Genomic DNA, 23161 nt, shown 5'->3' with positions numbered 1-23161 from the left:
TTCTGGGAAGCCACTGTTAATAATATTTAAATTTAACCTGTTCATTTATTGTCTTCTGGTATGTCATGATCCATTATACTTGTTTATTTTGGTTATTTTTACAAATTAAATTGTAGCCCACAATGCCTATTTTAATAGAGGAAGTCATGAGACTGTCAACTTTACCCTTCAGACACCCTTAAAAGAAACCAAATGCTATCCAAGTTTATAATCTACATAATGATGGAAGAGCCATTTTTCAGTAACCTGTTAATTAATTTTGTACAAAAAATAATTGTTTTATGATTCAGTTGACTTGACTTTGATTGTTGCCAAAGAGCTTTTGGAAACTTTCACAGCAATTATCTTTCTAATCGCCAGAAATGACTGGGTAATAAGTTATTACAAACAAATAATACCTAAAATACACTTCAACAAACCTCTGTTTAGTCTATGTAAGCTGTGAAAATTTCCATGAAGTAGATATAAATTAAATTCCCCTGGATGGAAACATTTATAACAATGGGAGAATTATAATTTAATTTATTTCTTTCCACTTGTTTCTTTTTTGAAAAAAAAAATTAAGTATTAAGTTAATCAGTCTTTTCAAGTTTTTTTTATCGTTGAATGAACATTTTTTTAAAGTCTATCTAATCTTGGAGATTTTCAACTTTCTGCAAAAGAATTCACAAAATTGTACCTAATAATGGTGCATAATAGCTCAATATTATTTAATATGAGCTAGAGAAGTCAGTTATTTTTTCTTCCCAAGTTACATTTCTGTGGTGTGAAATGCGATCTGGGATTGTTGGCATGAAAGTGATTCAAGTAAATTTTATATTCATGTCAGCTTTTGATTTTTCTGACCTTAGACCTTTTTACCTTTGAAAGAATCAGTCTTCATGAAGCTGTTGTAACAGCATTTTGGGGAATCTTTGAGTACAAATTTGTTCTGCTCAATTGGAAAATTTTTAACCATTCTTCTAGCCTGAAAAGGTTTTGGTTTTCTTGCAATAGCATTTTGAAGTAATTGTATAGTTTTTGCTTCATGGTGATACATATATCCTTGTACAGCGATGAAAATTTTAAAGAAAAAAGAATCCAAATTTCCTGTTTACTACACCACTCCTGCTTGGTGTGCTGAATATTCTTTCGGACTCAGGCAGTATTCCCACAAGGTAGCGATCGAGTGCCCTGACAGCTGCTGCACTGTGTCCGGCACCAGTGAAAGCAAAACTTGCATCACGTCCTCCGTGTTCTAAAAGCACATCTTCCCCTCCTGGATGCTGTAGAGAGTAGATGGGAGACAAATTATTTTATTTGTCAGGACTTAAGATGTTTCACAACTTCTTGGAAGTAATTTATGTTGAGAATTAATGAAAAAACTTCATTGGTTAGGTTTGCCACCATTTTGGAAAGTCTGGGAATTTCATTGAGTATAAAGTCATGGAATGTAAGGGTGAATGAGAAAACAATCTATAAAATTGTATTTTCTTGTAAAAATCAGTTTTGATTTTTAAGACAAAGTATGCAATTGCATTATCTGAATGTGATGAGAGGAAGTAGTTTATAAGCATTTATTGTATTTTTCATTACATTCAATAAAGTAGTGCTTCTGGTTTCTACGTACGAAATGAATTTATGAATAATTATGTTGGCTCTTTTGTATGACTGATATTCATACATCAATTAATAATATACCTGCAAAAATATTTATGTATTTTTCATGGAACTCCATAGAATTAAATGAAAAGTTAGTTGTGAAATTGAAATTATTACAAAGGTTCTGTTTTCAAATGTTAGAATTGAGTGGTTGAAGAACCAAAACCATTGCCCATTATTTTCACATTAATTTACTACTACATGCTCCTCCTTACCTCAAAAAGGAACTCTGTGACATCGTAGACCCTGTCGTTGATGACCACCCAACAGTCTTGGTGCGTGTCATGCCAGGAGACTTCTTCGAGTGTGATGATGGGTAGTCTGTCATCACTGGTGGAGGTGTTTGAGGAACGGATCTCGGTACCAGTGCCAGAGAGTGACGCGCCGGAGGCGGAGGTTGTCATGGAGGCGGAGTGGTTGGAAGGGGGTGATGGTCCTGAAGCGGCTGCCCCCCCTGCCCCCGACGATGGCTGTGGGGGCAGGAGGTGATGGTGGGAGGACACAGATGCAGTCCCGGACGATGAGGAAGCTGACAGGAAAGGACCATCTATGGTTGATGAGTCATCGGTGAGCAGCATTGATATCCCTGGTGATTCCATGGTCTGTTGGGGAAAGACAATGAGAGGATGATAATGAGGACCAGTCATCCACATCTTTTAAGGTATTTGTCTCACATCATTATCTAAGGGTGCGTTCACGTAAAAATCTGGTTACAAGCTCCGGAAAACCAGCAGCTTGTTTCCGGCGTTCACAAGCGCGAGCAATTATTTTTGCCTGCCGCGTAAAAAGTTGGAAACGAGTTCTAGTCCTCAGTTGCCGAGAAGTCCCCGTCAAGCAGTGATGAAGTTTTTTCATTATAAAACGTCGAGTTTAAGCTAGAAAACAATAGATTAGGGGTGCACGATATTAATATCGAAAGAAAGGATTTAGGCGAGTAGGTACCACCATCTCTTTCCTCAGTCGTCCCATATGGCTAATCTTCGAAAAACTTGCGGAATAAGTTCATCGGCATCGATCATTTCAATGAAATTTCGAGAAATCACTGTACACGCACCGCACCGGACTTCACGCCTACACTGTTGGTGTCTGCCGGCGTTGCAGGCGTTGGAAATAATGTTTCAAACATTCTGGTTCGCCGGTAGGCGCTTACAGCCAGCGCCGATAAGTCCAAACAAGCTTTGTCTGTGAACAGACACACATGAAACAACACAAAATTTTACTCGCGCCGAGCTGTCGGCGCCGGCAACCGGCGTTTTACGTGAACGCTCCCGAAGAGGACCAGCGACGTAGTTATTTATTTACCATTTCCACGTAAACATCACATTGCGGCCTTTACAACGGGTTTTTCAACATCAAAAACTCACAACACAAACATCCATGCCCTGGTTAGGGATCACCTACCCAGGCGGGATTCGAACCCGCGACCTACGGTTTGGCAGGCGAGGACTTTACCCCACCGCCACCGAGGCCATCGTTAGGGGGTTCTTTGGGTGTTCCACCATTCCTAGAAATGTGTTCCCTTGTTATAGCCGCTGCATATCGTCTGAGGAGACCACTAGCCCAAGGGCACCTATCCTCAGACATTTGATTTTTCGATATACATAGTTACTTCTAATATTGCCTGCATAACTGTGGACTAACGATGATAACTATAACTAACGATGGATTTAACTTTCAGCATAATGCACATTAAATGCATATGGGCAACCCAAATTTCTTTCATTCACCCCCCTGAAGTAAATTCCCGGCAACTTGCCTGAAGAGGACACGTGCCTCCAGCACAAAGATTTCTTGCTTAGAACTTATGCCATAATTTTGAAATTTTAAGGGTTTATAAACTAGGCTTTGGTCATCTATTGTTTGCATCACGGATTTTATAATTTTACCTTCTTATTATTTTCTCAGATGTAATTATTTTTGTGTTTTAAATGAAAGCAAATGTTAAACAGAGTCTATTCTATTCACCCTGAACATCTCAAAATTAAAGCGCTAGTTGAACGTGATTAATGCATCACCAAAAACACCGTTTGAGAGGTAGGTATGCGTCCTCTTAATACTTACTATTCAAGGAAATAACCGCGGAGTTGCTGGGAGACTAACTGGGGTACCCAAGTTTACAGGCGTGTTTAGGATTTTTTCGAGCGAGTTCCAAGAATGCTTATGAGTGCCCATAGTTAGCACTACTAGATCTCTGTACTAAAAGTTTTTATGGGTCATGGAAAAATTTTCTAAGTTCCTATAATCTCAAACTTAGAAAACTATGGATTTATTTTCTTTCAAGACTCCATGCATTAATTTTGATTTTTTAAGAAAGCGTATCTCATGGTTCACAAAATTCATCTTGAAGAAAGTCTAGCAATTTAAATATTGAGAGTTTATTTAACTTACAATTTTTTCCCAAACATGTTTTCTTTTTTATTTCTTATAACTTTTTTAAATATTAGAAAGCGTATCTCAAGGTTCACAAAATTCATTTTGAGGGAATGGTAATAAGTCGAATTATTTTTAATTTTGAGAGTTTTTTCATTTTGCAATTTTTTCCCCAAATTTATTTTCTTTTCATTATTTTTTTAATTCAACACACACTCTTGGTGGAGATGACTCGTAACGCACCATCGGCGGATGACAGAGGGTTAAATAATTGCTAATAATTACTTGAAATTACTCACCGATTCCTGCATAACTGTCCCCATTTTTCTCTAAGCCGGTAGATTGGCGGCGCTTCGTTTTGGAGGTGGCTGGTCGTATGCGTTTCCAATCTCTCACTGGACCCAAAAGTTGGTCCGCTGCGTTGTAAGCTGAGTTCTTAGCGGCCCGTCTTCTGGATGATTGCCTCTATAAGGAGAAGATTACTTTATGAGTCGTCGAAATCTTAAAATTTCAGAAGATGAATTTATATTGTTGGAATAGTAGTTATAGAATGAAAAAAAAACAGGTTCCCATACATTGAAAAAGCATTTAACATACGGAAATAGGTCTCATTTATTAATAATTATTAGTATCTTAATTTTTAAAATTTCCAGTTTTTATTGAATAATAATGGCGCTGGTTTAAAATACGCGCGTCGAACAATCACTTTATTCTTTAATTGCGTTCGTTTTGTTAATGCCCGGAATAAATTGAAAATAGGCAATTTTGGTGATAATGTATTTTTGTATCTAACGATCTAGCATGTTCTATCTCATAGGAATTAATGAAAAAAACGCGCATGATAACCAAACCAAATTTTAAGCCAACACCGAAACCCCAACTTCTATATTGTCATGGGAAACGGAAACCCTTCGAAAAACTGATTTATCATTATCATGATGCTTTTCCTCCTTTGCTTACTGGGAAAGAAATTCATGAACGAAATAAATAGTACGAAAACAAACGCTCTCGTCGTAGTCAGACATCTTACCGGGACACGTAGCCAGTGGTTAGGAGAGGGCTTTCGTGGTATGTGGGTTTTCTATGTTGGTAGTTTGCTCACAAATTGCACGCATAGTAAATCCATAAACTTCATTAAATAATCTATAAATTTCGTTTATATGATGGTGATGGTTAAATTCTTCTTTTTTCACTGCTGGAATAACATTTTTTTCTTATGAAATGGTATCCGTCTCCTGACTACTTGAAAAATTTTAAACTTCTATGCTCCGAGGGCATTCGTTTCGACTTACTACGTAATTAAAAATAATTGTGCATTGTCCGATTTATAAATGCTCTCTAATTCAGATTAAAAATATTCTTAATGCATCCCCTGCTGGAAAATTCTGTAGCGATTCCTTTAAGAAATTTTCTCTCTTCAAATTCAAACCAACCTGTATTAAACAGATATGTAATTTTTGCATTGTGGGTAAAGCGAGGTTAAAGGGTTTTTGGCCGGAGGATAGAAATTAAATGAAGCTATAAGTTTAGTTTTTTTTAACTGCTTCAGTTGCCATGAGGGATGAACTAATTCGGGGGGAGCTGAAGCCCTATCAAATAAAAAAACATATCTCGCCGTAACGTAGATTTCCTCTCAGAACACCTGACGCTCTTCTTCTCAATTACTATAATGATTATATTTGTTTTGCGATAATTGGGCAGTAAGTTGTCGAAAATCCTTTGGAGGTGAAGCCATTCACAATTCCATTTTTTTTAAAATCACGAATTAGGAACCGGTTCCATTCACCAGTAAGAGACGCGAACCTGAAGATACCTCTTGGTGAAAAGAATCTGAGAGTTTGCTTATAAATAATCGATTCAATACTTAGTCCATTCGGTGAACATCCTCAATTGACGAGCATTAAGATTTTTATTGGTCTATTTTGCTGAATTGATTGCAAAGAGTTGCCAAATATAATATCTGTTTTATCTCAAAACTGATTTATTGCGGCTCTTTATAAGGTATGATTGGTGCTTAACATCCATTCGGAAACTTAGTGGTCGAGCGGCATTCTATCAAATTTCATTTCGAAAAGAGTGAGGTGGAGAAATGAGTCCAAAAATGTGCCACAGATGGGCGTTGTCAGATAAATAAACATTTGTTTTTTCCGGAGAGATGTGGAGACGCTTCTAAATGAATATTTCGCCTGTTGCGTAATTTTCAAGGTCAGGGCGCAGGGAATCATGTGACGGCAGTCTTTGTTCGTTAGCGCTGCCCGAATATTTTTTGCTAACTTTTACATAAGGGGACTGCATAGAGGAGGCCCAATTCCATCCCATGAAACAGTGATTTCTGTTGCCACTTCAGTCGCATTTCAAGCAGCTTTCGAAAATATCCGCGACGCGGTGATATTTGCAGTGCGATCTGTGGCGCCAACTCCATGGGACTTGAGGGTGCCCGAGCCCCCTCAAAAATTCCTTCTGGGTATGAGGAAAAAATGTGTCAGGCTTTTCGATTTTCCCCGTAGTGTCTAGATATCGAGATTCGAGTTATCAGGGATCTAATGTTGATCATGCGACTCCTCAAAAATGCTTAAAAAACTTAAAACTCACTACTTAAAAAATTTCCCGGGGCAAGATCCCCGGTTTGGGCCCCCCAATATTTTTTTTTTGTAAGTCAGCATCCCTGAATGCGACCCACTTTTTTCCAATATTTTGCAATATGGTCGTTGCAATTGCGAGGAATAGCATTGAAGAGTCATGAATTTGATAAATCACATTATCATGGATGTAAATTTCGGTTAACACCTCTAATTCTGCTTTAAATAATTTCCTGGGAAATTTGGATCAATTTGTCCGTCGGCGACTTTTGTCAACCCATTTAAATGCGCGGTGATTGACAACACTTTTTGAGGCCGACAGGATCCTCTTTTGTCATATTCGTACTTCAACTCATTTGCATACGTATATCCCCATGTTTAATTTTCGTTAGTGCCTTGATCTCATCTGACAATGAGAGTTCATTTCTTACGGCACTTTCACTAGTATTTAAGATCTGAATGATTAGTGGGACCAAAATGTGGAAATAGCTGATACATCCTCCGATAAAGAAGTTGTAAAATTTCATTTTACGTCTATTATATGTTATTGTGTGATCACGAAGGTCTTTTTAACTTAAAACATTTTTCTGGATTACATTTTTTTATACCCTTCTCGCTCGTCCTTATTGCCCAGTGTAATGTCTGCTTTATGCCCCGTCGAACGTCAATGGTTACCTTCCGTTAGTCTAAAAAAATAATAAATTCACCTTGGAGAAAATACAGAGGTAGAGTTTTAAGATTCGAGATAAAGTTAAATGCCAATACGGGTATATTTTGTTCACCTTGAACATTTAAAGGCGACAAATTTTGTTTTTTTAATTTGAAACATAAGTCTCGAAGTGCGAGGTGGCCTAGGAAATGGAACTGCCCGCCTACCCTGAATTTGTGAAGTTCGCACGCTTGTGGCTTAGTTCGAGGTGAGCTCTACCCTCACCAAACCAACCTTCGGGTTGAATCACTGATTGAGTGAGCATATGTTTAAAATAATTAATACGTCAAGGAAAGAAGGACGATGTAGAGAGAATTATGTCCTGTTATGGGAATCGGCGCAAAGGAGTCGCCGATAAGAAACACGAGGTTCGAAAATGTGATAATTGTGGTGTCAGACTTATCTATAAATTGATACAATGGGGCAAATGGGAGTGGTCGAGTCCACTGCCCCCACTGGTTCGTGAACTACATAAATTCTGAGATGCTATGGCATATATATGTCACGCTTGAGAACGTTATCTTTCGAGCGCGGCTAGGAATGTGATAGGCCCGAAGCTATGAGGAAAAAGAGCCACAAATATTGCTGATATGAATATTCATTGAGGAAATATTTGTAGGAGAAGGAGGTAATATTTGTAAGAAGAAACAAGTCACGGAATTTAGAGGAAAGCTGATGCAGCTTTTTATAGTAACTCTTTTCTCGGTGCATAAAAACTCATTAAGTCGCACCATAGAAGTATCTGGCTGAATAATTTGGCATCTCTGACACTTGGTTAAAACCAAAATGGATTCATGTGGCCATGGCCGGAATTAGATGAAAAGAGGCCCTATGCTATTTCACTAATGAGGCAATATTTTATCTCCTATTTTTAAGTTTTTGAATTGCATCGGACAGAATAAAATAAATAATTATTGCGATATGTATATCAATATGTAAAATGAAACGTTGTAGCACAAGGCACTTTAATTTGCCATGACAATGAGTGAACCTTAGAAATATATTTTAGTGTAATCTGGTATGTACAAACGAACAGAGCCAATCAGCCAAACGCGTTGATCTTGACCAATACATTTTAAAGTCTGTTTAGTAGTCATGTGCGTAGAATTTATCCTTATTTTAGGCCCAGTTTTTAGTGCTCAGTGTTTTTAGAATGATGTAATTTTAATATTTCTAACAATTTAAATGCAGCCCCCCCTGATCTTGAGGCCCAAGGCTGAAGCCTAGTTAGCCCTCAGGAAAATGCGGGCCTGTGATGTGGATTTGCTCGAGGTGAGATTTTCCCTCACATATGTAAACCAACCTTCGGGTTGAAGTACTGTGAGTGAGCTTATATTTGAAACAAGTAATACGTCAGGGGAAGAAGGCCGATCCAGCGGAAGTGATGTGTTCTGCAATGGGAATCGGCGAAAAACGAGATGTCGACAAGTAACGCAAGGTTCGAAAATTGATTATTTTATCGTAGTAACCTTTCATAAACTTGTATTTGCCTTGATTAAGCTATTTACAATAAAGCCAACTTCCGACTGCTGAATGACTGACTGATTCATACAAATTTTTGGGGTAAACGAGACGAGATGTCATCGAATCTATCTAAAAATTGCCCAATCAATTAATTTCTATTTTATATCTGATCCAGTGCTAACAAGTTGATCTATCTACTCTACTTTTTGTGGGTACCTAGGGGGCATAAAATATTTTTCAAAAATTTCATTTTTCGAATTTTGACCGCGTGATACGTCGAGAAACCAATTTTCATACCGATATTTTTGATTTTTTCACTCTTAATTTTGGCCAAATCGTGCAATTTCGAAATTCCGTGAATTACTATCTCTACAACGGAGGGAGATATGGTGCTACGATATGAGGTTACAACAGAGGGAGATGCGGTGTCGCGTCTTAGGGTTCAACCAACATTTTAAGAAGTAGTTGAGTGATTTGGGAAAGGCCGCTGTCCTTTTAAGGGGGTACTCAATCCCCCCAAAAAGCGGAAGCGTGTTGGGGTATATAGATTCTTATTTTTTGGGGGCGGGGGAAGGAAAGGGATAACCACTTATATTCGTCCGTGAGGAGACTGCCATAGCAACTTAGAATATTGGTTTGTCACCTAAACACAGCGCAACTTCGGTGTCGACAGACAATCGTGCCTGTCCGAACACGTGAGGAATATTCGTCCAATTCAGTTTGCCTTCGGATTTCTCTCTTTCTCTTGCGTGTGTCTGTGCCAATAGTGCTTAGTAATAGCTCAGGATGATTGACTAGAATCCATGTATGGTGAGGTTTACTTCCTAATTAATATGAATACTCTAAGACATTTTATAATAAAACGTATAGAAATAATAATATTATCTGAGTGTATCCTGGAGTTTTGGTCAAGGGAATAATTCCTAATTCAGAGTAAACAGACGTTTCGTTGATCCATTGAACCTCTGGTCTGAAGCATGATACTTTATCCACTCTACCACCGGGTCAATTGTGCCCTCTACGCGTTTTAATTCCCAATATGTCGGCTGTGCTCACAAATGTCCCGACGAGAGAAAACTCCAGTCTAGGTGAGACGTGGGCAAAGAATACTTAGGAAAACTTGAGGAATAATTCTTAGTTGCAGGAATAGAATGATCAACAACTTTTCTATTTCCACATGGTAATTTATTGAGACCGACCATGGTTTCGTTACAGCGTAACATATATGACCTTGATATGTTACTCTGTAACGAAACCATGGTCGGTCTCAATAAATTACCATGTGGTAATAGCAAATTTGTTGACCCATTATTCCTGCGATTATGGATTTCCACCAAGTGACGCCCGCTACAATTAATTATATTAATTAATTAACTTCTTAGTTGGGTATTTTAAGCGTTGTCATGCTTCGACACATGTCATTGAATTTCTTCGGTACTAGGGGAATGTTGTTTGAATATTCCCGGGTGTTTGGGAACAGTACGAGGACAAAATTTGGGAAGAGCGTCTTCAATTAGTGCTTGAACTGGCCGCGTTCAGACACCAATGAGTTCAACGTTAATGTTTTCCGCCACTGTTCACGTAAGCTTTCTCGAGGACTTCACGCGTTTGAGTCTCTCTTCTGCTGAAAGCCTACAAAAAGATGACGGGGTGGGGGGTATCGTGTGATATCTTGTGAAATCCACCTCTGGACCCAGCGGTCGCCAGCCGAAATCTCCGCCCAGTTGGTCGCGATGCCTCGCCAGAAAAAGGACGCCTGTCGTTTTGGTTTCTTTCTCTTCGACCTTGAAAGATATTCATGCAGATGGACCCGTCCCGCCCAAAATAGTCGTCTTTTAAGGCAATTCATCAGCCCCGCGCGATTGATTATTTGAGCCGCCTTTGTGTTTTTTTTTAGCAACTCGACTAAGGGGGCTATATAGAATAGGCCCCAGTCCTTAAGGCCGTTTTACACGGGGCACGGAAATGCGCAGGTTAGAGCTGCATTTATTTCTAAAATGGCGTGGAATTGCGCGAATGCATGAGCGAAATTAGAACGGGCTATTTTGCCGTCTCGCATCCACGCATTCTCGCATGTGTTCTAGCAATTCATCGCTTTACACGACGCAATTTTGATTGTGCCTTCGCAAGTACGTCAGATTGTGCAATTCCGTGAACCGTGTAAAATGGCCTTTACAGTAGAAGTAGATGTAGTACTTTACAGTAGTTGATTTATGCTGTTACTTTACGCACTTTTTAATTGGTTATCAAAAATTCCCGCTGAGCAGCGATGAACACGGAGCAATCTATTAATTTCCAATCTTTGCCGTGAACACGAATTTTACACTAGAGGATAGTCTGCCGCTATAATTGTTGTCACTCCGCGCGGATTAAAATCAGATTTCAAAATCGCCTCTCGCGACGCTACTAGTCATCGATTTCCACTTTCCACGTGGAAGTGCACGGAAGCAATACGTAACTGAGGCAATAAATCATACAAACCACACATTTTACACCTGCGAGTCGATTGTCAACTAAAAAATACCGCTTTCACTTCAGTTAATGGGGAAAGTCACACTGAGCGAGACTGTGGTGCAGCGAGGGGGGGGGGGGTTTGGGGATTAACCCCCCCCCCAGAGCTCAGAGAAATGCCTAAGTTTAATCCATTTTACTTAAATGGATTGATGTTACTAATAGAATAGTTAAAGGATTAAAAAAAATATCCCTCAGAAATCCGAAAAACTCACCATTTTGAACAATTTATCTTAAAATTCCGCAATTCATTAATCTCGCACCTACCGCTTATCCTGGTGGGTACTCCATACCCCCACACTCCCCGGTCTTGGTTGCACCTATGCCCCCCCAGCCATAATTCTCGGCTGTCGGCTTCTTTAAGGTATTAAATGTCACTTCTTGAAAAGCATATATGCCGTCCTCGGTGGCGGCGGGGTAACATCTTCGTCTCCCAAACCAAAGGTCGCAGGTCCGAGTCCCGCGTGGGTAAGTTACCCTTATCCAGGGCATGGATGTTTATGTACGCTTGATCGTTGAATGGTATCAACCTCGATGTGTAGCCCGAACAGTGCTGTTTTCGGTGGCATTATACAAATAAATAAAATTTCAAACCCAATCCGGTAGCGGCTCATTCACCTTGAAGAAGCTACCAGGGATGGCGGAACGTTGGAAAATAATCTGTACCACGCGGTAAGTTCCGAAAAAGTTTTTTTTAACCAACTATGAACCGCGAAAGCCTCGATGAAGAATTACTCAAGAATCACTTTTCATCTTAGTGAACTCGACAATTAATGAGAAAATGTCTTCTCGAACCATACACGCTTATATCTGAGTGTTGTCAGATGAAAGGGATTGGATCATTTTCCCGTTTGATACCAGTCCGCAAGAAAGCGGATGAAAGAATATTATGGTCGCCATAGGAAAAACATCCACCCTCACGTAAGCAGCGGTGTGGTTTCCAAAAAGAAACCAACAGCAGTCCTTTCCAACAGCAGTCAACGAGTTTTCCAGGAATGCTGTGGCATGATATGAAAGACTTGATCCATCAGCGTAAGCTGAACTGTGTCGAATTAGAGTTATAATTTAAATACCTTACCATTTAAGAGACCCAGGTTTTCATCTCGGTGATGGAAGAAGTTTTGTAAAAGTGGTTTACGGATAGCGTGCCAGTATAGTAATATTCGAAAATACTCGAAATACTCGAAAGAATCGTTAGAGAACTACCATAGATGTATGATATGCACAGGACCATGGCTTATTCCAGGGAGAGGTCTAGCCTCACCTTGTCATTTCATTTGCGCTGAAAATTTATCACGGAGGAACGGCTTGCACGTTTCAATGATCCCTAAAGCTGTAGTGGTTGGAGTGATTTTCCAATTACTCTAGGTAGGGGCAACCATACCAAACAGGTCGAAGAATAGGAGTCAGACCACGTTTTAGGACAAATAGTTAGTCCACGTGAAGTAAGTGTTGCAGGGGAAGAATGATAGGTTAGCGAGGGTGGAGAAGGGTGAGAATTACATTTATGTATAGAAAATGAAAGGGATGAAAATGAAGGTCTAATTTTGAATAGAAGAGCGACGTAAAATTTGGGTGGAGTGTGAAGGCTAGGTTATTCATTAAATGTTCCATGCGAACGTACCTTATCCGGTAAAATACTTAAATAAATATCCAAACTAGTCTTCAGGTCGGAGGACTGAATTAGGGAGCCGACAACAGTTAAGGAACTCGTAGGTATTGGGTACTCGAATCTATGCCTGTCATTTATTCTCAATTATTTGACCTACTTTACTCCTTCACTTTTGGCGTGAGTTATCCCTGCTGGCGTTTGAATCTGCCTGTTGTATGCATGCGAGTCCCCAAAGTTGGGGTTCGGTATTAACTCCCTCGTAATCCGATTTGTGAAGCATTGTGTGAGTGCTGTAAATTTGTCCCTTGGCGTGGTATTCAGCTCACGCAAAATCACCTGCGTGAATTTCAAAGGCTTTTGTTCCTGTCATTCGAGGTGGTAACTCATAATCTGCTCGAAGAAATAAAATTTCAATCGAAAAATGGCAACATGTAAATAAGCGCAATTGTTGTAGTAAGCCAAGGAGACCCAGGGGCGAGGAGGTTACCTTAGGGCCCAAGCAGCTACGTTATGTAAATGACCTTAAAAGTAAACGTCCCGTTAAAAAGTGAGATGAAACATTCATATGAGCATTCTCAGTGATTTAAGCAAAATATTTAAATTTACAATTAGAAGTAACAGTACCTTCAGTTCTCCTGATATCTGAGTACATGTTCAAAATTGTGGGGGCGAGAAGCCAAAGCCAGTTACTTTTTTCTAAACAGGGGTACTGAATAAAATTGAAGCAATACTTTTTTAAAATCAAATTTGATAGTTTTAATAATATATTTAGTCAAATGTATAGTTTTAGTTACTCTCGGTATATGTCCTTTTTTCACTGTTTATAAACCAATCCATGGAAGATTATTATATAATGATGATACTTAAAAACAGGTCTTTCAGGTTACCTAAAGCTCCTTACATTTTCTATAAGTCTTTGTTTTTAATTAATGATGGGGTGATAAAAATTATTATTATTTTAAGTGATTTTATTCCAAATAGAGTTAGGTAAAGAAATTTATGATCAAAGAAGAAATAATATTTAAAAAACTTGGAGGCCAGGGGGTGCGATGTAGTGACGCAGCGAAGGGGGTTTTTGGGGAAACCCCCCACCCCTCCGAGCTCAGAAATTTTTTAAAGTTTAAACCATTTTATTTAATTGGATTTATATTACTAACAGAAACTGTAAAGATTAATAAAATAGCCCTCCGAAAGCCGTGAAACTCACCATTTTGAACCATTTATCTTAAAATTTATCTGGGGAGGGCCCCCTCCCGTTTACCCTAACGGGTATTCTATACCCCAGGAAATAAATAGGAAATTCCTCACGAGCTCATTGCAAAAGCACAAAAATTATCGAATCTTAAGCTTGAAAAATATATTTTCCCTACATTATACTCGAAATGTATATCATATGTATATCATGAAAATTGACCTATTCTATTCTCATTCGGAAGTGTATGTATTAAAAATTAATATAAAGTTGTAGTTAATCAATTGTCTCGGCTGAAGATACAATAAATGTGCATTTAGTATAAACAATGGAGTGTTTACGCGATAAACTTTTTACTTACTGATTTTGAATTTAAAGTAATTTCTTTTCGAAATTATGATAAAATGAAAGCGTAATTTGGTGGCATTAGCATAAATGTCTTATAGTTTATTGTGAACACCGTTCACGGATATTTGTCATTTGATAAATGATGAAAAACGTGTTGTCCGATATTTTTTTGTCGTTTGTCTGACGGAGGGAAAACTTAGTGGGAGAAGGATTTGAAATTCTTTCGAAACCATGAGGTTACACGCTATTCTAAGGTTACATGAAAAACACAGACCGCATGTGTTTCAGACTGCCTCTGGAGATACTGACTCTCTCGCTGCATCTGTGGGTCGTATGAAAGTGAAAGAATCGTGGCGACACAAAAGGGGGAAAAAAAGGTTTAAGGTGATCTCTTTCCGTTCGGTATTTGAAGCGGTGGGTAATATAAACCTTTTGGCTGAGACTCAAATCTATGGAAACCATATCGATGTTCCTCCATTCTCCCTTCTCTCGCCTTTTGTCCTCCGACATCGTGGCTGCTATCCTAAAACCCGCTGTCGTAATCCAGTTTGGGTAGATTGAAAATTTGTGTTTTGTGGCCTTTTTTTTGCTGTGACATAGTTAGCTTGTGGCCTTAAGCATTTTATTTTGAAGCTATAAATAAAAGAAGCTAGGATAAACATTTCATTAGGGAGACAAAAGATTGAAGGGGTAAACGAGGTTTGTTGCCTAGGAAGCCAAATTACTAACGATGTACGAAGCTAGAAAGAAATCGTAAGTAGAATAGCACAGGAAAAGAGGGAATCTACTCAAAGCTGAAAATACAATCATCGAAGTAAGGAAATGATTCATTAGATGCTACATAAGGAGCATGTTTCTCTATGGAAGCGAGGCTTGGACGTTGACAGCAGCAAAGAAATCAAGAATGGAAGCATGCGAAATGTGGTGCTACTGAAGAATGATGAAGATAAAATGGATCGACCGTATCAGTAATGAGGAAGTGCTAAGAAGTGTGGGAGAGAATAGAAGTCTTCTAAAAACCTTAATGAGAAGACGGGACAACTTACTTGGCCACATTATGAGGGATGATGGGCAGATGAAATCAATAATAGGACAGGTTGAAGGGAAGGAGGTACGGCCCCCAAATAATTTACATATGACAGGTTGTAAAGTTTGTGAAAGAGAAGAAATACGTCGCTATGAGAAGGCTAGTGGATAGGAGAGAGGAATGGAAAGCTGCGTCAAACCAATCTTAGGATTGTTGATTAATGCTAAAGAAAAAATGAGATGTTATTATCACGTCCGGGTATGCATGAAATCAAGAGGGGTGTTTTTTCTGAGCTAATGTGAGATTTAAATGTAAAATTTACTCAACAGTACTCTGATTTACATAAGACAAAAAAGAACAGTCGTATGGAGTTTTATCGATAAGTACAGGACGCATCAATGTGGGCTTTTTTTATGAGTTATTGGCGTTTGCAAAGATGATACTATTGGATCCCTATTTTATGCCAGGAGTTGTTGATATTATCTTGTAAAAGTTACTTGGGATTTTTATTTAAAATGCCAGTACGCAACATTTATTTTGTGGAATAGTGAGCTCTACCTTATAAAAACTTTCCCGAAATATACAAAATATAGTAGATGCATGGTTCAATTATTATGTGCTCATTTATTATAAAAATTTTGAATGTTAAGAGTCCGTGTGTGAGTTTTTGGCATTTAATGCGGTATTGGTCTTACATGGGAAATTTTAATACAAATAAGTTTAACGCTACTTGTTCAGTATAATGGTATTCATGATTAATCGTATTTCACTCAATCGAGCTATTCTATCGTTCCATCATCTATAAATCCACATCCATTCACTTCGGTATTCATTGGATCGAAAATTATGTCTCTCTTAATTGAGCGTAAATTTATCATGTGAGGAAAAGATTGGGAAGGTAAGGGTTAATTTAGAGAATGATATTTATATTAACAGCGATAATTACATTTGTAACCATTTTACGAATGCATTTTTAACAATGTCCTACAAAGTAATCGTTTTCAGTAACCCGGTTACCTAATTCTGTCAACTATGAATACAAGGGGTATAATTTCGTTAGGATTTAGATACATTAATTAACGGTACCTAAGCGATAGGGATGTGGAAGCTTGCCAATTAGCTCGATTGGCTGCTTTCATGACTGTTATTCGTGTTTGATGGAGTGCGATGTGTAGTGGGTGCTATAATGACTCTAATTAGTCATAATGCTCCATTGCTAGATGAACGTTTTTGACGCAAGTGGTGCTGTAGTATCACGGTCGTCTTTGACGCAAGTAGCGCTGTAATATGGTGGTCAGCCGAGGAGGATTATTCTAGGATCCTCAATTTGGCCTCATAATGTGTTGTCACTCTCTGCGCATTTAAATAGGTTTACAAAAGTCGCCACTCGTGTCGCTGACGGAAAATTGATCCGAGTTTCACGGGGAAAAAGTGTGGTTTCCTTTTATTTTTTTATTGCCTAAATCGAAAGATTATTAATCCTGGAGTACGTATTTCACGCTTTAAGATTTTCAAATGACGATATATATTTTTCGCGACTATGCGAAAAGTGAAAATGTTCAAGCGCACGAAAACGCGACGGCTAAGTATAAATACTGGGAAAAGCCCGTGTAACGTATTTCTGGTTCCGGCTACCGCTGTGTGAGGCCACCTTGGTGCGACGCTATGATCGCCGCTACGATGCAGGTTGCTAGCAGATAGCAGAGTACCCTGCTAGCAGGTAGAGCTTGGCTTAAGTATGGATTATAATATATTATTAATATCCTATCAAACGAAGGAAACTTTCCGACCATGGGCAATTTAATAGGTGATTATTAAGAGATGTTTCCCTGAGCTCTACGCCTCATGCATGCATTGGTAATCTCAGACGATGTAAAACTCCTGACTACTCGTATAGCATCTGGGCCCCTGTGAAGTCACGTGGAGTGGCATCGCATGGGCGCCAACCTGGCCTTTTCCAAATGAGGTTAAAATTGACTATTAACATTCGTCTAAACTGGGATTTCTAAAACCAAATAATATGTATACTATGAACACACTAATGGTGGGTAACGAATCGCAATCAATGCCTTTCGTTTTCTTTGACGAAGGAAACTACCCTATTAAGTATAATTAGGGGTATTTATCGAAATTTATACACATGATGATGCGATCAATCAAATTCATTATTTTTTAACGCTATTCCGCAATGACAAACATATTACTGCAAAATATTGGATAAAAATGGGTCGGATTGCACCAAAGAGGTTGTACATATACTGGAGGGGGCACCACTGATTCCGAGCGTTTAGCGCAGTGTGGCAGGAATGGGGGTACTTGGGTAGGATAGCCACGCCTACTTTGACCAAAACATTGATAATCCCATAAGAGTCAATGCTAACTATTTTGCGAAATATTCGGTCATGATCGTTGTTACGGTAAAATAAAATATCGCAAACGAACACAGTAAACCTATCATTATGAGAAGGCTTCGCGAAAATATGCCTCGAATATCTTTTCCAAAGGAAAAAGTATTGTCAATCACCACGGTTCCGCTGTGCAACCAGCTTAGCGGAAAACGACGTTTTACAAATGTAAAATATCCATTCCCCTGCACTTCTAGTGGTAATTAATAAGATTACAGCCAACGGAAACCTTACGATAGCGGACCGGTCGCAGTAATAGTACGAAAATATGTTCACGACGATATATTATCACCACGATATGTCTCTGTGGACAGTTTAATATACCTACACAGTAGTATGACGAACGATCGGAAAACTCCGAAGATAATCAAGAAGTAATTGTTGTATTTTCATTTTCTAAATCAGAGGCGATATCAGGAATAGAATACTTGATTATATACGTACACAGGGATGCCGACTTACAAAAAATATTGGGGGGGCCCAAACCGGGGATCTTGCCCCGGGAAATTTTGTAAGTAGTGTTTTAAGTTTTTTTTAAGCATTTTAGAAGAATCGTATGATCAACATTAGATCCCTGATAACTTGAATCTTGATATCTGTACACTCCGGGGAAAATCGACACATTTTTTCCTCACACCCATAACGAATTTTTGAGGGAGCTCGGGCCCCCTCAGGCCCCATGGAGTCAGTGCCAATGTATGTACACTGTTTGAGACTGAGCCCGAAAATTGTCAAACCAAAATGGCGGAATTCCGACCACGCTTAAAACTCGAATACAACGCCTTGCATTGCACCCATTACCACGGGCATTTACAAAAACCGATTAAAATGTTCGACCGAAGTGGCAACAGAAATCAGCCTTCTATGGGATGAAACTGGGCCTCCTGTACAGGGGGCAGCTAGGAATTAAGGCTGGCGAGGGTTTAGTTGCAACTAATGCCGGAATGTGCGGGGGTATGGAATACCCACCAGGATAAGCGGTAGGTACGAGATTTATAAATTGCGGAATTTTAAGATAAATGGTTCAAAATGGTGAGTTTTGCGGCTTTCTGAGGGATATTTTATCAATCCTTACACTATTCTATTAGTAATATCAATCCAATTAAGTAAAATGGATTAAGCTTAAAATTTTTATTGGGTTTTATCTCCCAAAACCCCCCACTCGCGGCGCCACTGTTCCTGTATACACTCCCCTTGATTTTTTCTATTTCCCCCCATCGCTCTAGTTGCTTGCCCACTTCCGTTGCAACTCGTGAAGTTTGATCCTTCCCTCGGAAAATTTCCCCGACATCATCGTGGTTCATTGGACGGACGGATCGCCCGTCTCGCCTTGCACGTTGTCTCGTCTGCAGGGCAATGTCTCGAAGAGGAAAGATCGTGTACGTCAAAAGCGTTATCCCGAAGTGTCCGACGCGGTTAGGTCATCGAATCGTTTGCCCGACCGCAAAAGCCCCGGAAATGTATTTTTCTTGTCGGTACCTATTCTCCTCGAAGTTGGATTGCTTTTCATCGGCGATCCAGACATCGCGTGTTAAGGGCTTTCCTTATTCGAGTACTCGGTTGCGAGCATGTAAAGAGCTATTGGTTTTTTTTTCAGGTGACCTCGGGTCTATTTACCCTGTTTCATTTAATCACTCCTAAGAAGGCCGTTTAAATTAACCGAACGGATTTACTTACGTAGTGGAGTGCATGAAAACGAAGATAGAGGTTTGGTGAAGGGCTATTCTGTCTTGATTGCCAGTTCTTGGTTAAAAAATTGTCGTGTGTTCGTGATTGAAGTAAAACTTCTGATCTGTGTCCTCGCGTCGCTGCTGTGACACTGAGCGACATAGTGACGGGGAAACCTATCCCTATGGTTGTAACTATAATAGTTTTCGATCATTTCACTTCGAAAAAGTCAATTATACCAATATAAATTGTTGTACGTGTAAAATAAATGACTATAAGTAATGATTAGTCGATTCCAAACTTTCCGGTTATTCTAGATTTTTTTCCAGTACCGATTGTGTTGATTATGATGTCATCATTATCTTATAAAAATAAAATATACTAATAATCGATTGTGAAATGTAGAAAAAGTTACAATTTGAAAAATAATATTTCGGAATGGACTGGTCTTGACCTCGTCTCCTCCGAAAACTTTCAGTGCCAAAAATGCCAGGAGAAAATCTCTCAGTTGATAAAATTCGAAGCTATATTTCCATTTGGAAATTAAGGTAATGAATCACAGCTCAATGGAACTTAAATTATAATGTCTCATTTTTTAATATGGTATTGTCATCAGAAACAGGGAATCGTGGGAAATTTCAGACCAGTCCGAAAATGGGAAGTGAGCCAGAAACAATTAAAAGATTCCATTAATGAAGTAGATAGAAGAAGTAAAGAAATGGCGTGTTAAAATACTTCTAACCAGGGCCGACTCAAGGCAAAATACTTGCCCGGGCAAACTGGCGTTGTGTCGTCCTCCTAGGTATGGAATACCCCCAATTAAACGGGGGGTCTGGGGCACCTCCCGCGGGATAAAATAGTGTGGTTTGAGTTTTTGCTTAAGTATGTATATCATCTCCTTTTTATACATTAAAGTGCACGTTTTTCGTTAAAAAGAGTTATTAAAAAGTATTTGCCTGGTTTAAATGAATATTTTAATCCAAGTAGTTCAACATAGACTTATATTTTACAAAACCAAAGTTAATGCTAGGGTCGCTGATATATGTTTAATTTATACATAAACAAAATATTAAATTTATAAAATCGGAGAACAAAAAATAGTCCGCCCAAACAGCAACAAATTTTTTTTTTTAGCTACGTCGCTCCGGGTAGTTGCCCGACCCTTATGCCGGACCTGCTTCGGCCCGCAAGTCAGAGAAAGATGAAGACTTACGCCGTGGAACCGTATAGTGGATGATAGTGGAAACGTATGCAACGATCTTTATTGGTTACGGAGTATTGTTGAAAGTGCTATCTTGCGAACTGTGGCAGCATATACATAAGTAGAGATACGTGAATATCGCACTTTCAATAACAGTTTATCGCATTTTGTAGCATCTATTTTTTATTTTCATATTGAGGTAGATGACGATAAAATGTAGTGAAACACTGTTATATGACAAAATACAGAATATTTTAAATAATTATGTTGTAGAACAATAATAAATTAAGGAATAAGACGTATAATGGCGGAGGCGTATCTTGCCCGCGCTACTTTCGTCCGCGGCCACGTAGAGTCCCAGCCAACTAGCAGCTGGCCAGTGGCTCACATGCTTTAGGCGGTTAGTGTCGACGGAGCATTTAAACTGCGCTCGGCACAAAATGTACGAATTTTGCCGTCAAAAAGCAAATTTGCGCAAAAATATCATAAAAGTGCAGTCATCGCATCTATGTCGCATTTATTTGCGCACATCGCATCTATATTGCATTTATCACATTTGCGATTTTCGCGCATCTCAATACATACGGATGATTTCTTGTAGTAACGTGTTTTAAGTTTCAATTTAGTACAGGCGGATTTAGTGAAGCTACGATATATCTAATTAGATGGGACGGGGTGAAGTTAGTAGCTCGCGTGCGAGGGTGTTTTTTATCCTCTCGGTCGAGGGTTTAGAATTTCTTTTTCATCGCCATGAAAGTTCTTATGGTGGCTAACCGCTCACCTCGAATTGCTTCGCGGAGATTCGGTTTCTGCCGGAGTAAAGCGTGTCTCCTTAAGGATATGTAGTTTCTCTAATAACGAAATGTGACACGAAAGAAATGAAAAGACCTCAAAGCCAGAGAAGAACTTCGGGGCCGAATTTTTCCTTGATTATGTGAATATGCTGGCCATTGAAAGGTTCGACCGATAAACGAAGTAATAGGGTGGTTTCCTTCATTAAAGAAAACGAAATGCATTGATTTCTATTCGTTACCCACCATTATGGTTTTCATAATGCACAAATTATTTGGTTTTAGAAATCCCAGTTTAAACGAATGACAATGGTCAATTTTAACCACATTTAAAAAAGGCCAGATTTGCGCCCATGCGATTCCACTCCACGTGACGTCACAGGGACCTAGTTTCTTCACGAGTAGATAGGAGTTTTACATCGTCTGAGATTACCAGTGCATGCATGAGGCACAGAGCTTTGGGAAACATGTCTTAATAATCACTTATTAAAACTGGCTAAGGTCGGAAAGTTTCCTTCGTTTGATATGGTAGTAATAATCCATATTTAAGCCAAGCGCTACCTGCTAGCAGGGTACTCTGCTACCTGCTAGCATCCTGCGTCGTATCAGCGCTCAAGCCTCATCTCACAGGGCTGCAGCGGGAAACAGAAATACGTCACACGGACTTTTCCTATCATTCCTACTTAGCCGTCGCGTTTTCGCGCGCTTGCAAATTTTCACTTTTCATTTAATCGCGAAAAATAGATATCGTCATTTAAAAATCTAAAAGTGTGAAATACGTACTCCAGGAGTAATAATCTTTCTATTTAGGCAAAAAAAAGTAATAGGATACCACCCTATTGGGTATCTATTAACATTCCTAGATTAAATGGAAAAAAATGCTCTCACTCAAAGTCTATCATAAATTATTGGACACCCTTGCGCTTCATCATCATCAGTCTGATGTCCGTTAGTGGATGAAACCAGCAGTCTTTTAAAAGGCAATTTTTGTGAAAATGGGAGGAAAAAACAAATTATTTAAAATCGGAAATTAATTTTCACGAAGTTGGGACCGGAATTATTTAGCTAATTTCAAAATTTATTCTTTTGATTGTTTGCAAAATATAAGATGTCGATGAATATTATGGAAAAATACGATATGATTGTATTTATATCATTGATATGTATCGGCAGATCGAAACTATAATTTTAATTAACTATAGTACTCTAGTAATATTTGATGCAATATATATTAATTGGTATGTCACCATCCTTTAAAAGAAAAACGTCGAAATTATAAAGTGGATTTTTAGAGAGGGGAAACTAAGCCATTATTTGCCAATAAATGTATGAAACTGTCAGGTTTCGTTTCATATTTATTTTAATTATTGCTTTGAAATTTCTTTGCTACTTATAGATGGACAACCGTAATGAATGCAATATTATAGTAGAAATAATTTTATCGTCTTTTATTATTGATAAAGTTCTAGAGTATGCCAATTTTTGAATCCATCATTCTCCTCATCATTTGATCCTCAACTTTCATATCTAAGAAAAGTTTGAAGCTATAAATGGAGCTTCAAAATTTGCAGTCAATGTGCATATAATCGTACTGTGATAGATTATCATCAGCTTCTATTACTCATTGTGCTAGCAAAATAATG

At 38.7% G+C, this 23161-nt stretch overlaps 1 protein-coding gene across 1 annotated transcript in view; it reads right to left on the bottom strand.

Moving 5' to 3' along the window:
• Window positions 1-751: 751 nt before the first annotated feature.
• Window positions 752-23161, bottom strand: part of LOC124165247 (cytochrome b5 type B-like) — a 43292-nt gene continuing 20882 nt past the window's right edge. The window contains exons 2-4 of the mRNA XM_046542566.1: window positions 4311-4476; window positions 1857-2243; window positions 752-1265 (exon numbers count right to left, since the gene is read on the bottom strand). Of these exons, the coding sequence (XP_046398522.1) occupies window positions 1065-1265; window positions 1857-2243; window positions 4311-4334 (612 nt within the window). The 5' untranslated portion in view covers window positions 4335-4476 and the 3' untranslated portion in view covers window positions 752-1064. The remainder of the gene's footprint in view (window positions 1266-1856; window positions 2244-4310; window positions 4477-23161) is intronic.

Source organism: Ischnura elegans, chromosome 9 (assembly GCF_921293095.1).
Source record: "Ischnura elegans chromosome 9, ioIscEleg1.1, whole genome shotgun sequence".
NCBI lineage: Eukaryota > Metazoa > Arthropoda > Insecta > Odonata > Coenagrionidae > Ischnura > Ischnura elegans.
The sequence above is the reverse complement of the archived record's forward strand: the minus strand, read 5'-3'. Positions and strand labels throughout refer to the sequence as shown.